At 44.4% G+C, this 16,086-nt stretch overlaps 1 protein-coding gene across 1 annotated transcript in view; it reads left to right on the plus strand.

Annotated features, from left to right (window-relative positions):
- VWF (von Willebrand factor) overlaps positions 1-16,086 on the plus strand; it is a 123,609-nt gene that overhangs the window by 1,257 nt on the left and 106,266 nt on the right. Inside the window, exons 2-6 of the mRNA XM_048300124.1 lie at positions 408-462; positions 997-1,155; positions 1,784-1,886; positions 1,975-2,183; positions 10,205-10,329. Of these exons, the coding sequence (XP_048156081.1) occupies positions 408-462; positions 997-1,155; positions 1,784-1,886; positions 1,975-2,183; positions 10,205-10,329 (651 nt within the window). The remainder of the gene's footprint in view (positions 1-407; positions 463-996; positions 1,156-1,783; positions 1,887-1,974; positions 2,184-10,204; positions 10,330-16,086) is intronic.

Consider the following 16,086-nt stretch of genomic DNA (forward strand, 5'->3'; position numbering starts at 1 on the left):
GGAGCCAGGTTGGCTGAGCCAGTCTGGGGTGCTTCTTCACATCAGGCTGGCTGAGGAATAATGCTGTGTGTTGAAGGGCTTCGTGTGCAGGGTGTAAACTGAGGGGAGTTGGAATATGTGTCTGTGTTGGGTGCCATTTCCCATGGAGGTAGCTGACTTCCCTGCCATGAGAAATGAAAATGTGGGCAAAGAATAATTAATAACTCTCCTAGATTACCAAGTTAAAGCAGGATGGAAGGCAGCTGAATTAGCATGGCTGTCTGCATGGCTTATGGCTTTCTGAAATGTTGCAGAACCTCAATAATAATTTTCTTTATAAAGAAAGGATAGAAAATAATGAGGAGTTGTGAAACAGACTGTGTCCAAACTAAGAATATTCTAAACTGTCTTTTTTTGGTTTTTAACAGATGCTCCTCTTAGCAGTGCTGGAAACAAACCTACTACTGGCCACTGTAATCACAGGTAAGAAAACAGGTTTGGACTAGAATATATTGTCACTATTTTTTCAGTGAGATATGAGCCCCCCTTCCCCTTTTTGCCCATTTAATCCTGCAGTAGTGGCTCAGGGATTATTCTCACCATGCTGAAGGCATCAATAAAGTCATTCCTTTTGTCTGTTTACCTTGAAACAGGCACTGTGTTAAGTCCCAAACACTCCCTGAAGGTCAGGGATGTTTGAACAAGATATGAGGCTGTCCTAGTGCCTTATAGGCTTTGGTGGGACTGCAGGCAGGCACAAATGAACACGATTCCTCGAAGGATCAGGAGTGAAATTACCCTTGCAAGGTTTGGGCTGGTGGAGGCAAAGCAAAAAAAGGCTTTTCACTAATATATGAAAAGAATCTGTCATCCTATGGAGTGCCGTGCCAGGCTCATGGTCTGCTAGAAGCTACCAGGACGTGCAGTGATCAGTGGGGATAAATTCCAGCAGAGAAATTCCTGAACTGCAAAATGATTGCTTTAAGTTGCAAGTTAATGATGTGTTTTGATATCCAGGGCTATCAGGTGCTTCACTTCAGGAGTCATCAGTTGCCCGTTGCAGCCTTTTTGGGAATGACCACATCAAAACATTTGATGGCTCCTTGTACAGTTTTGCTGGGGACTGCAGCTACCTCCTTGCTGGGGACTGTCACAAGCATTCCTTCACGCTCTTAGGTGAGTCTGAGCTGGGTTCCATCACTGGAAAAAAAGGCAAATAGTTGCCCTTTGTCAGATAGGATGGACCACTGCATAAAAAGGGTCTTGGTTGGGTGTTTTTTCGTTTGTTTGTGGCTTGTATTGGGTTTTTTTGGGCTTGTTTTGGAAAGTGGGATTACATATGAGGCTTCTGTTATCCCTTGGTAATGTAGCTCACACATAAATAAGCTGCTGAAAAACAGGGATTTTCTTACTACCCCTTCTAAAAAGGAGAAAACCTTTATTAATTTTGAATTTTTCAGGGAAATGTGGCTGAGTGAAAGCTGAGTCCAGGAATGAACTATACAACCCTGTAGAACTAATTTTATCTGTATGCTAAATCACACCAGTAAGGAAACTCCCACCTTCCAGGACAGAAGGCCTTGGAATTAGCATGGGCCTCTGCAGAGCTATTCTTGGGGATAGAAGTGATGATATATGTACCAAAATGATATATTACTTTCATACCAACTGCTTTGGTAGATTATTTTATATTCACTAATAACTGTTCTGCGTTGGTCATAATTTAAAATAAGTTTTTACTGACTACAGATTGTCCTCCTGAGTCCCAGAACTAAGAGTATTTGGTTGTGTCTCATCTCCTCAGGTGATTACCAGGATGGGGAGAAAATTGGTTTCTCTGTGTATCTCGGAGAATATTTCAATCTTCGCCTCTCTTTAGATGGAGTTGTGATGCAGGATGACAAAAGGTACCTGTAGGAACTATTATTCCAGCAGAAAACAACCTGATGGGTTTTGTGTGTCACATGCTGAGAGTTTCCTGTTTTTTCTCCACAGGGTTTCCATACCTTTTGCCTCCAATGGTATATTTATAGAGAAGGAGGCAGGTTATTATAAAATATCCAGCGATGAGCACGGCTTTGTGGTGAAGATTGATGCCACTGGAAACATTCAGATACTCCTTCAAGAAAAGCACTATAATAAGACCTGTGGGTTGTGTGGCAATTTTAATAAATTCCTTGAGGATGACTTCAGAGCTCGGGAAGGTAAGGTTACAACTAACTGATTGTATTTTAATGGATACTCTGCACATTTTTCCTGCTGGGTGATTCAGTAAAGATGTTGCTGAGCCAGCAAAATGTTTCTACAGAACCTGTCAGGTACCTCAACTTGGTGTGCTGAAAAGCTGTCTGACTAAGTCCTTTCATCTTCCTTTCTCCTGAAAGGAAATTGCTGTCACATCTCATTCCTGAGGAAAGCCCAGGCTTCTGAATGTAGCATGTTTAGAAACCTTGAAACTTCCAAATGCAAAGCTAAAGCTACAGGTAAATTCATGCGGGGAGACTGGCTAGAAGAAGACCCAGCAAAAAAGCTGTATGAAATACCCATTGATTCAACTACTAATTTTTCATGAATTAGCCAAGAGGTAGTAAGAATGGATAGTGTTGCAAGAGCAGAAGATTAAATTCCTGCAGCTTGCGGGTTTGGCATGGGATGCTGTTCTATAAAGGGGTTACCTTTTATTGACATTTCCCTATCTGTAAGGGCTGTTGGATTGGGGGTGTGCACCTTCTATCACACCAATTCCTGGTGAGAATGAGAGGCAAGACTTCTTTTGCTGCTTCGTACACCTTTGTGTGAAGTCTGTCAGTGCAGGTGAAAACTGTCACCACAGAGTTTTTCAAAAGCCCTGAATGAGACTTTGAAGGACTGGTCTTGATTTGTGTATTTCGGTGTGTCTTTTAATTCCAATCACTTACCTGAAGAGGAGAAATTTGAAGTTAGTTAATGCGTTAATATATTAGATTGATAAAGTGTGTCTTAAATGATTAAGGAAATAGAAAGGGGAGGCAAAGCAGCTTGGAAAGGAGCCTGGCAGTGCTCCAGAGATGTCTCCTACTGGCACTTGGGATATGTAAGCATAGCTTCAGTGTACAGAAAAAAGAGAGATCTCATGTTATGTTAAAATGATTAATCCTCTGGCAATGTAAATAATAAGAAACAAACTCTGGTCACAGAACTGCTTGCCAGGATGTCTGAATGAGATGAGATATGAAGTTTATGGCTTTTTCTTGAGACAGTAAATAGTAGTAAGGTTCTTAGAAAAAGCAGGAGCAAAAAAGGAGACTGTAATGCTTTGGATTGTTCAAATGTAGAAAAAGCCCCTCTGCTGCTCATGTTTATATGTGTTTCATGCTGTATTTGTTCTACATGCTGGAGACTGTATCCTCCCTCTTAAAAAACCCAGTCCATTCAGAGCCACAGATTTTGGAATGTAATGAAGTCCATGACAAGGTCACTGCTTGGGGGAGCTGTAAAATAATAGAGAAGGTGACAGAGAAAATGTGTTCTCTGTGTACCTTACAGAAGTCAGGGCTTTCCTTGTGTTTATCAGTTAATCCACCTGTGTGGATACACAGATCTGTGATTTTAGCCTGAAGAATAGAACTGTGTGTCAGCAATTCTGCCAGTTTTTCCAGTGGTACAAAAGACCTTTCATTTAAACTAATTTAGAAGGAATTAGACTGAATTATGCTTGAATTTGTTGTATCAGTGAGGGATGTCACTACACCCATGCACTGTTTGTCTCCTTGGCAGCTCTGCTGGTTCACTGGAGCATTTCTTAACTTGCTCCAAGTAAATCACTTATGAAATAATTCAGATAAAATTTTTTTAATATACTGTTGAATCTAGCTTCCAGGCTGGGGGGGGGGGGGGTAACACAAAGAGCTGGGAGAGGTAATATTCTTTAAACAGAAAAAGTAGGCAGCCTCTTGGTAGCCTGTGAAGCAGTTTACCCTTTTCTTTTCACTGAAGATTTTAATTGCTCTCTTTTCAGCCTGATTAGATCTCCTAAAGGTCAGCTTATCCCAGGATGTGAGCTTGGTGGAAGGACTTGGGGATCTGAGGGCAGTGAAGGGTTACCTTAAGGCTGCCAGCAGACTGAACTTTCCTGTTGGTGTGTCCACTGCTTCCTGTTAAAAACCTGGAATTTATCAGATTCGGGCCTCAGTTGTAATAAATCAGATTTCTGGAATGGATTTATATTGATAAGAGATGTGTTAAGATCTTTGAGCTTCAGAATAACATGCAATGGAAACAAATGAAAATATGTTTTTTCCGTATTTTAGGGAAAGAAATGATTGTGGTTAAATAACAGAGTTAGTCCTATTTTTCCCTTAAGAAAGTGGAGTATGATATAGAACTTCATTGTTTATATCTGGATTGTTTTTAGGGTGGTGGTGAAAGAAGAGGCAAAGCACCTGCTCTGTGAGTGGATATTACCACTTACAGTGAGTAAATAAAGGAGGCATGAACAGAAGGGTGTTTAAAACTTAATGAACACTGTAATTGCTTTTCTTTTCTCTTGATATATTTACACTCCAGTTCTATAGTCTATTCAAATGTCCTGTTGTCATGATGCTCTTAGGACTCCTCACTGTGTTTTTAGCGTGGAAATGGAGAAGTGATGAGAATCTGATGAGAGAATAAGTGTACACGTTCTTTCTGTGTACATTTTGGGTGTTCAGCTATTGAGGTCCTGGAGCTCTGAGTGATGAGAATAAAGTTGATACCCTGGTAAATTAACACTGGTGGGACCCAGCTTTGAGAGCCTTAGGTGTTAGTTCTTGAATGCCCCAAAAACCCTCTCCAGTAGGTTTTGGAGTTCATAGAATATCCTGAGTTGAAAGGGACCCACTAGGATTAGCAAGTCCTGGCCCTGCACAGGACATCCCAACAATCCCACTGTTTTGTCCAAATGCTCCTTGAGCTCTGGCAGCCTTGGGGCTGTGATGATTTCCCTGGGGAGCCTGTTCAGACCCCTACCACCCTCTGGGGGAGGAACCTTTTCCCAAAGTTGCAGACACACTGCCCTTCAGACAGGCTGGGGTGCTGAGTCACTGCCATTGACGTGGTTCCCACAGCAGCTCATCCTGTGGAGAAGTGCTCCTGTCCTGTCCAGACTGACAAACAACATTGATTATATTCTATGGGCTTGCTTGTTTATTGGATATGGTAGCCAAACCAAGCCAAACCCTGAGAGTTTGTTCTCACACTTTAAGCATAACTAAACTATAAAAAGCAATGTCTTGGAAGCTTTCTAGGGTTTTTGTTTGGTCTTTTGTCTGTTTGTTTTTCTCCTAGACCCTAATGAAGGGTTTCTCCTCTGCTTTTTCTTGCCAGATAAGGTCTGGTTCTTTATGGCCTTTCTGTGAAGGCTTATAAGACCTGCCAGTTGAACAGGCTCTGCTTTCTGACCTCAGCATGCACTTCCAACTGCCAGCCTTTGCTCCTATCAGAAACATGAAGTTGAGTTCTTTTTAGATGCTCAGATACTTATTTGGCCACCTTCAGCCCATGGCTGTGACCATTCTGACCGTTGTCACAAGCATTTTACAACTGGGGATTGAAAGCACAGGCCAGAAGAGATGACTTACATAGCATGACAGAGGAAATCTGACACAGCACAGGCAATTTGATCCTGGAATCTCCTCGGGATGTGCACACAGGCGCAAGTTGCTGAATCCCCTTAGCCCTGCAGCATGTGAGTGGTCTCAGAGCGTGTTCTTGCCCTGCAGAAATGGTGAGGGAATTCCTTCCCCGTGAGGGAGGCTGCCTCACAAAGCTGCTGGAGCTTATCCGAGTGCCTGCAGCCTCAGTCTGTGTCTAATAGTCTTACAACAGAGTCATTAAGGCTGGAAAAAACCTCCAAGATCAAGTCCAACCTTTGGCCAAACATCACCTTGTCAGCTAAACCAGGGCAGTAAGTGCCACATCCAGCCATTGCTGTGACGGGTGCTTGGATGTCTAGGTCATCCTTGAAGTCTCAATGTGCTAAACAGGTCATTCAAATCCAACACAGGGATATCACTCCATCCTTTTGTTATTTGTGCATGCCACACACACCTAGCATAATGGAAGGAACAAAAAAAAATCCCAGCCCAAATTAACCCAGCATCCCATTATGTTTTTCTTGGCACTGGCAGGAAGCAGGTTTCTGGGAATCTGGTATCCAAATTACAAAGATGTTTATGATGAAACAATACCCATGGAGAATTTTGGATAAAGCCTGCTCCAGCTGCCAGCAATATCCTCCAGCCTTAAGCTCCTGAAATACAGAATATATAATGAATATATATATTCACAGGAGAGTCAGTAAAAGTTGAGCACATAGAAACAGGCAGTATCTGCAAGGAAAAAATCTGATATTTTAGGTTTCAGAAGTAGTGAATATGTGACTTTTCAGTGTGTGGTACCTGGCACCAGAAGCTTTTAAAGTACATTCCAAACTTACAGTGATAGTAGTGCAGATAATAAATGTTTTATTTTTTTGCCTAAGAAAGTAAACAAAAGTTTAGGTCATTCTGAAATGCAAATTTCTTGGCATTTTAAAGGGTAGCAGGAACTTGATATTAGGCAAGTTGAAAGCTTTTGTTTAGGCTGAGTCAGTAATCTCATTTTCAATTGGAAGTGAAGGGAATAGATTCCCATGGGGATTACAAATGGTACAGGAGAAGATGGCTTGTGTTGAGGCTGTCTTTGTTTTAGGGCATTCATCTGAGATGCCAGAAACCTGCATTCCTAACCCCCTGTGCTTCATTCAGGGTCTGGAACTGAAGTTAGACATTTCTGTTGTGAGGAGTGTGGCTGCACCACTAGGCTGAAGAGTTTTGGAGATGGCTCTTTCCCTCTCCTGTGTTCAATATTATTGATTTTATATTCATTGAACTGGAGAGGGCAGGAGACATTTTATAGCCTGTGACTTTGTTATTTCATATCATTAATTTAAGGCAAAATATGGATCAAGTTTTGGGCAGCCTTACCAATAGTTTGGCTTGTCTGGAACCATGTAAAGCTGTGTAAAAAAAGCCCCCAAAACAACAAACAAAAAATCTACCCTAACAAACAAAACCCCCTCATTGCTTGATAAATAACGAACATGTGAAAGTTGGTTATTTACCAACTAAGACTCTATTTACCAATTAAGACTCACAGGACTGTAGTGTCTTGACCAAATTCTTGCATTTATTTTATAGATGAGTTAACCGACCCTGGGAGAGCTATCTGATGGGCCTGTGGCCATATGGAAAATCTGCAGGAGGTCCAGGGAGGGAGGTCATGGCTCTTGCTTCCCCCTCGGTGCCTGGAGCACGAGGTGGTTATTCCTGATTCTTTGCTTGCCTGACCATCAGTGTCAAAGTAAACAAGCTGGTGCCAGTTTCTCATTTCAGAAGGAACTGGTGATTTGGAGGCTCAGATAATCGTAGTGAACACAGATTTTTCTGTGAAGAGTGAACATCACTCTTGAGCAGCCAGTTTACATGCTGGGATCTGTCTGTACTGTGGTCCATATCAGGCACCAGTTCCTCAAGCGCTTGTGTCCAAATGCTTTGTTTTCATTATGTTTTGTGACTTCTATTTTCAACACCTTTTCTGCAAGTCTTAGGCAAAATAAATGCTTCAGCCAAAGTCCCACCCAGGCTGCATGGAAGGTTTCTGGGTGTAGGGCTCTGATGAGCCCTATGAGGGAGTTGTTTCTGCAGAATCTTGGGTGCTTCCAGGAGGAAGAAGAGGTGATCACAGAAGGGACAGAAGGCAAAAAAAGCCTCTGCTGTGCAGCAGACAAGGGCAGTCCCACTGTGTGGTGGGATTGCAGTGCCAGATTATGTCAGCATCACCTGCCCACTTAAACCCCATATTATTTTTTAGGCTGTGGTGTTGTCTCTTCTACTGCCTTTCCTCTTCTCCCTTCTTGAGTTGTTCAGCAGAAGGAAATGGAGGTGTCAAGTGGGAAAGGCCAGGGGTGTTGGCAGCTGCTCTTCCCTCTACTCAGAGCAGTCAGAAGTGCTGGGGATATTTCTCCCTCCCCACTTTTCTTCCTGAAGCCTCATCAAATAAGTGAAGTATTTAGGTTGGAAAAGACATCCAGGATCATTGAGTCCAACCTTTGAGAGATCACCACCTTGTCAACTAAACCAGAGCACTGAGTGCCACATCCAGTCATTCCTTGAGCACTTACAGGGATGGTGACTCCACCACCCCCCTCGGCAGCCTGTTCCATTGCTTGACAATCCTCTCCATGAAGAAATTCTTCCTGGTGTCCAACCTGAACCTCCCCTGGCACAGTTTGAGGCTGTTTCCTCTTGTCCTGTCCCTGTTCCCTGGGAGCAGAGCCCGACCCTCACCTGGCTGTCCCCTCCTGTCAGGGAGTTGTGCAGAGCCAGAAAGTCCCCCCTGAGCCTCCTTTTCTCCAGGCTAGGCCCCCCCCAGCTCCCTCAGCTGCTCCTCACATGACTGACTCTCCAGACCCTTCACTTACTTGAAGTGTGAGTCACAGAATATAGCAAACAAAGAATTGAAATCACACAATGCAAATGTTGCATAAAAGAACTGCATAAGAGGTATGAATTTACAAGCAGCACAGAAGAAAAAACTTCATGGAAGGAGAGAAATGAAAAAACAGGTGACCAGTGTTTCAGGGCCAACAGTTGTCCTGACCTTCAAATCTTAGCCTGTGGGTGAATGAGCCCCTGGGGGTAGCTGCCAGCAGGAATCCTGGCATGGATGTGCATCCGGGGCTGGAGAAACACTGCTTCAGAGCAGAGCCCAGCTCCTGTTACACACCTGCTAGGGAAAGGCTGCCTTACTGCAAACAAAAGGGAATAGATTCAATTTGGCACCTTGCTTCTCCTCAGGCTGGCTTGCATTGCTGCTTTAATGTTTATAGTATTTGGTGAGCTAAAGGGTTGTGTTCTTCTTGTTGCTGCACTTCTTTTCTTGTGCTAAGTCCGGGCTGCACAGATGAAAATTTTGTGCCTTTTACCCCCTTTCCCTGGGAGTCTTCTTCCTTTGATATCTGCTATGGGCTTAATATCTGCTTTAAAAGCCCCTAATTTCTAGTTTACAAAAAAGTCTACAGGTCTTAATACCTCTGCCTCAGCATTCTCAGTGCAGTTTTCATGACTACCCCATAGTTTAGGAACAGTTTGAGTGGCCAGTATATTCCTTGTGTTTGTACTAAACAGGGAGCTCAATGGAATCTTTATTTTATATGTATGTGTGTTGTTAAATATTCTATAGGCATATTTGGGAAAAATTGGTTTCTTTTTGGTTTCTTTTGGTTTTCAGATACAGCCAGGCTTGTGTTTCAACATATCCTCTGCATAAGGTCTTGGGAATGCATTAACATTGGCAATTGATATTCTCCCGTGCAACACAGCAGGGTTCTAAAAAGCAACTGAGAGTCACAAAATTAAGTGTTTAGCAGCAGGTACCTACAGTAGGAAGCAGAGATAGTCCTGGAATCAGCTAGGCCATGGGTGGCAAAAGAGGGTGGAGGAAACATTCCCTCTCTGGGAGGATCCCCCTTCTCAGAAGGATGGAGCAAGAGCAGCAGAAAGGTGGTTTGCATGTCCCGGGAAGCTGCAGCCATACAGACTTATTCAGCTTTGCTTTTATGCAAAATGAATTAAAATCTTGCCAGGCCTTGGCCAGGAGCTGCTTTTCCTGGGACAGAGGAGCTGCTTCAGGACACCTTACCCAGGAAGAGGATGGGCCCAAACCGTGATGGTGCATGTTAAGCTTCTTTGCACACAAGATTTAGTTTTGGGCAGGAGAAAAATAAAGGCTAGCTGGGATCAGGAGTGCTAATGCTTTCTTTGACTAGAGAAAGCAGCTGGGTTTGTTTGCCTCTCTGATATGTATTGTGTTTTATTGACAACTTTGAAGTGGTAGGAAGATGTGCAGGTGTGCTTTGGCTTCTGTGGATTGTAGCTGACCAGCAGCAACTCCTACCATGTTCATGCAGGCGTGAGGGAGGCAGGAGCTGCCTTTGGCAGGCTTTAGTCTGTCCTTGAGCTCAGAGAGGTCCTTGGCAGAAATAAATCCAGATCACTGGTAGTGGCTTTCCTACAGTCAATCTGGAGCAAAAATCTGTTTGATACAATAGTTTTTATTTTTAAAGACAGCTTTTGGCAGACTATCACCTTAATAGCAGCCAATAATGCCCAGTTGTTGCTGAAACCCCTCAAACTGCCATGTTGCTTCTCCTCTTCTTCATTCCCAGGGACCCTGGTGGGGAACAGTTACGATTTTGCCAACTCCTGGGCTTTGCACAGTGAAAACAAGCGCTGCAAGAGGGTGCAGACTCCGAGCAACACCTGCAACATTTCATCTGATATGGCAGAGAAGGTTGGTGCTGCAAGATGCCATTCTGGTTTCAGTCCTCCCCTACCTGAAAGGCAACTCGCTTGCCCTTTAGCATAAGAACAGAAATCACAGAATATTCTGAGTTGGAAGGGATCCACAAAGATCACTGAGTCCAGCTTCTGGCCCTGCACAGCACACCCTGTGCCTGAGAGCGGTGTCCAAACGCCCCGGGAGCTCTGGCAGCCTTGGGGCCGTGCCCATTCCCCGGGGAGCCTGTTCAGTGCTCCAGCACCCTCTGGGGGAAGAACCTTTTCCTGATACCCAGCCTCACCCTCCCTGACACAGCTCCAGCCGTTCCCTGGGTCCTGTCCCTGGTCACACACAGAGGTCAGTGCCTGCCCCTCCTCTTCCCCTCGTGAGGAAGCTGCAGACTGCAATGAGGGCAGTGCTTCCCTGAATCCACGTCTGTACCTAACATGGTACTCCCCCAGCAAGTGCTTAGGATGAGAGGTGCTGGAGACAGCCATGTTGGGTTTCTGTGGTTTGAGAGAGCTGTCCTGGGCACTGATCTTGCTGCTGCACTGGAACAAGCTGCTCGCCCAGCCTCTCAGGTGTTACCCACAGGGCTGATGGTGGCTGTCTGTGGCTCCTCCTGCGGTGCAGCAGGCTCAGGTGCAGGCAGAAGGTGGAAGTGGCACATCCACAGCATTGGCTCCTGCTGTCTGTGGGTGCTCCCCAGGTTGGGGCTGGATGCAGCTGTGTGCTTGTGGTTCCTGAGTTGGTAACTGTGCCCTCCCTGCAGTTCTGGCTGCTGCTGGCAGGAGGATTTCTGCACTGGGCTTTCCAGCTGTTGCTCCGTGTGATTGTTCTTTTAAAACAATCCTTTCTGCTTTTTATTTTGTTAATCAGATTGTATGATCAAGTTGTGGAGAAATTACCTTGGAGGCTTCGTGTTATGACTGATGCTTTATTCACATGTGGTGTTGAGAAAGGAACAGTTTACTCACTAATTAATGAATGCAATTTTTCTCTGACACTGAACCCTACCTGTTCTTTCTAAAACTATAACATATCTATATATATCTATACATAGCTATATCTATGTATCTATCTATCTATCTAACCACCTGCCCGACCAAACAGATAAACCAAGAAAACAACAGCTTGTTTCAGGCTGAAGTATGAGTTACTGCCAAAGAAAGGATGATGTTACTTGGGAAAGGTGTGTTTCAGTGATTCCTGTAGAATGAGGTAGTTATTTCCCTTTCTGATTGTGCCAGCAGGGAAGCATCAGTACTGAAGCCTCTGTGGGCACCGCCTCCCCAAATGGTATTTGTGAATGTGTTGTAGTTTGTATACTTGGGAGTCAGCAGAGCAGGGAGATGCTCCAGCCAGGCTGTTTTTGACAGAAGAGATGTTTTCTGTTGGTGTTCCAAAAGCTCTGTGTCACCAGGCTATTTCCCTTCCCAGGAGGAAGTTCCTTCAGCTATGCATACAGATAGTAGAGCTGATTTATTGAATAAACACAGAACTGTTTGTCTTGGCCAACTCTGTGACCCTCTTTGCTGCATCAACCTTTTTCTTCTTGTCTTTTATAAGTACAAACAAGTTCCTTGTTTCCTTTAGACAGGGTGTGGATGCAGGCAGATGGTCACCAGCTCAGGGAAGAAAGTAGCTTTGAGTATTTACTGCAGCATGTGGTGTTAACAGGTTATGACTGTCATGGTAAATTGAGCCTTCACCCCTCAAGGGGTGACTGCTGATTCCACATACTCTGTTCTAAATCAGAATGATTTCCTGGGTGCCAGGTTTAGATTTATACCAGAGTAACTGAGGCCAAAATGTAGTTGTTAGTTTCTCACTATTCAAGTCCTGTAGACGGGTACTTGCTAAACTAGACTCGGATAATTTCTCAAGAGTAGTAGCACTTCCTGCAGTAGATCTGCTCTCCAGCTACCCTAAGTGCTGGTTTCCTAGCAACCTGGAAAAGGCTAACTAAGAGTTGGACAAGTTGCAAAGTTCTGACTCTTTATACTTCCATTAAGCTTTTGGATGGGGATGCTTCAGCTGTGTTGTGAAACTCAGTGAAGCACGCTCGTGCCCCTCAGCACTTCAGCCTCACTACCTGCAAAAGTGGCTGAGGAGCTATAGCAGTGGTTTCAGGCTGGAAATCTCCAGCTGATGTTTCTTTCTTGGGCAGAGCTGGTGTGTGTGGGGTGTTTCTGCCGTGGCTGGGGCTGATTGAACACCTGACTTGAGTAAAGGTATCTGGTGCCAAACACCAAAGCATGAGGGGTTCCAACCTGGCTGAGGCCTTTTGAGGGACAGGACTGCTCAACAGGTTGTGGAGCTGCTGGAGCCAGTCCGGAGGAGGCCACCAAGGTGACCAGAGGGATGGAGCAGCTCTGCTGTGAGGAAAGGCTGAGAGAACTGGGATTGTTCAGCCTGGAGGAAGAGAAGGCTTTGGGGTAACCTCACTGTGGCCTTGCAGTGCCTGAAGGGAGCCCACAGGAAAGATGGAGAGAGACTCTTGACAAGGGCCTGGAGTGACAGGACAAGGGGGAATGGCTTCACACTGACAGAGAGGAGGGTTAGATTGGATGTGAGGAAAAAATTGTTTCCTGTGAGAGTGGGGAGGCACACGCTGCCCAGAGAAGCTGTGGCTGCCCCGTCCCTGGAAGTCCCATGGCAGGGGGGTGGAGCTATCTGGTCTTTAAAGTCCCTTTCAACTCAAACTATTCTATGATTCTTTAAAACTGGTTACAGTTGTAGAGAAAGGGTAGTTCTTGTGATGGGTTGTGGTCTCTGGAATTTTATCTGTTCAGGCAAGTTTAGTGTTTAGAAAGTGTAAATATTGCAGCTGAGGCTGGGGAGTGGCATACAGGGTGAAATCCACTCTGATGGGTCAACAATAACTAACGTGGGTTTTGTACAGATCATGTTAAATATTGATGCTTTGTGGATAAAGTTTTCTTTCCCACAAACTGAATGAAATTATATTCTCTCTCATGTGAGTTCATAAGCTCGCAGCATTTAACATTGCCTTAATTTATTCACTGTGCAAGAATAAACACAGCACTATTAATAGAAGTCCGGCCAAACAAGTGCCTGCTGAAGAATGTAGGGCTTTTTAATAGTGTGCTTTGTTTGCTTGCCTTAGCTTCAGGAATGTAAATCTCCTTGGTCTCCCAGCCTCCCTCCCTGCCAGGCAGTCAGCTGTTAGGTGAGGGAAACAACAGCTCTGCTTCAAGGCACTCCTCCCACCCCAGTGCCCCCACACTGGGTAGGTTGGTGGTTTTCTTCACCCTCTCTGCCCTGCTCCCCGGCCAACAGCATCCTTGGAGAGATGGCTTCTGGCTTCTTTTAGCAGGAATTGTAGTGACAGGATGAGGGGAAATGGCTTCACACTGACAGAGAGCAGGTTTAGATTGGATATTAGGATGAAATTCTTCCCTGTGAGGGTGCTGAGGCCCTGGCACAGGTTGCCCAGAGAAGCTGTGGCCGCCCCATCCCTGGAAGTGCTCCAGGCCAGGCTGGATGGAGCTCTGAGCAACCTGGTTTAGTGGAAGGTGTCCCTGCCCATGGCAGGGGATTGGAACTGGATGATCTTTAAGATCTCTTCCAACCCAAACCATTGTATGATTCTATACAGTGGAATCAGAAAGCCCTGCTGCTCCTTATCTTCAAATCCTAAAAAACATTGAAAAAATTTTTTTTGAGGTTTTTGTCTTGTTTAATGGCTTTGTGTGTCAGCTGAAAAGTCTTGAACCAGCTCACACTCTTACCCCACTGTTGCCAGGGCCTCTCCCTGCCCTCCACCTCTAAAACACACACACCGAGTGTGATTACCTGCCTTGCCTTGGGATCCAGAGAGCATTCCAAACTGGGCAGTGCTGGAGGGAGGAAGAAAGCCTTCCTACCATGTCCTGCCCTCTGCAGCTGCTGTTTAGTTACTGAAAAGGAGCTTCACTGCATTGTCTGATCCATTTTTTTACTGGTTTGGGCTGTTCAACAAAGTACTGCAATTCAACAGGCTCTAAGATGACCAACAGCATGGGTAACATGGATCTGAAAGTACAAATGGGTGATCTGGAAAACTACAGCAACAAGGCAGCCTTGAAAACAAAAATGTGTATGGTTTAAATCATTGCAATTGATTACTGTGTTCTTATATGTTACCTTTATTTTCTAGCTTTCACCTCTAATAGAAATGGTGTGTGGAGGCCAGACTTCACTGTATTGTTTCCTTTTTTTCTTCTCTTACTAGGAAATTATACCTATAGTATGTTAGATGTCAAAGTAATTGAAATTAAAATTTGGCTAATTTCTGCTTTTGCTGAAATTCAGCTCTTACTGCAGTTGGCAAGAAACAGTTCCCCCATTATCCCGTGGAATATTTCCATATGTAATAAGGAAATAGCATTCATTTGCAGATGGGAAAATCAAGTAGAAATTTTCAGCTTTGGACCATAATTTATTATGGTTGGGGTCAGAGGCAGGTCCAGCAAAGGTCCAGAGGTCCAGCCCCATCCCTGGAAGTGCTCAAGGCCAGGTTAGGTGGGGCTTAGAGCAACCTGGTCTGGTGGAAGGTGTTCCTGCCCATGGCAGGGGATTGGACTAGAGGCTCTTTAATGTCCCTTCCAACCCAAATCATTCTATACAATATGATAATACATTATAGGGGTGAAAACGAGGCCCACTACATCTAAAATCAAATTTTTCTTTATCAGATTAATCAGCATTCAAGGGAAGTGATTGCTTTCAGTTGTTACTTAGTCTGCTCAAACATGCAGCCAGTGTTTGGTGTACTAAACATACTGGGTTTGCATGCTTTTTATTTGGAAAGATAGGAGAGTAAATTTTTCTCCATGAAATATGTTCTCTGAAAAACTATACCCAGTTATGGCACCAAAATTTACTCTTCCTGAATGTTCTGGAGAAACCATATGGGTACCTACACACTACAGGGTTTAAATTCAAGGGAATAAGAGGGTGTCTATGATTTCTTCTGTTATTTTTTAGGTTCTGTCTCTTTAATGGTAATTGTTAGGCTGTAGACAAATGCAGTTCATGCAGCAGCAGAAGGAAATGCCACAGAAATGGGAAGAATGTACAAAATTCCACCTCCAGCTCTGTGTGGTGGGCCTGGGGCAGAAAGAAGGTCAGCAAGTTTTGCGGCCTCTGTGGGTTGCCAGTGCCAGGACCCCGCCAACCCATTTAAAGGAACATTTAAATTGGACTTGTGCAGAAGGGAAGGGAGAAATTTTACGACCTTCACCTGCATTTCAGATGCTGCAGCCAGTCCTGCTAATTTTAATCTTGCTGCCACCTTTAGTCTAAGCACTGTTTCAGCCTGAGGCTTCACTCTCCAGGCTGTTGGGTTTAAACATTTCTTTGTGCAGAGCAGCTTCCAGGGCTGGTGCTCTATGAGCAGGAATGTTACAGCAGTGGCTGAGGCTGCCAATATCTAATACTCACCACTGTCCTCCAAACTAAAGAATAAGGACTCTTCTTAGTCCAGCCTGACCACTGAGTTTTAAAGACAGGAAGGAGTGAAAATAGGAATAAATTGCAGAATGGTAAAGTTGGAAGGGGTCATTGAGTCTAATTCCCTGCTTCCAACAGGGCCATCCTAGGTCAGGCTGCTCAGGTCCTTGTCCACTCACATTTTGAATATCTTGAAGGGTGGTGGTTCCCTACCCTCTCTTTGACCACCCTCATGGTGAATTGTTTTTTGTTTTGTATCTGTGTGAATTTACCCATATTTCAGCTTATTTGTAATGATAGTTGAGATATGTC

Source organism: Corvus hawaiiensis, chromosome 4 (genome assembly GCF_020740725.1).
Source record: "Corvus hawaiiensis isolate bCorHaw1 chromosome 4, bCorHaw1.pri.cur, whole genome shotgun sequence".
Taxonomy (NCBI): Eukaryota; Metazoa; Chordata; class Aves; order Passeriformes; family Corvidae; genus Corvus; species Corvus hawaiiensis.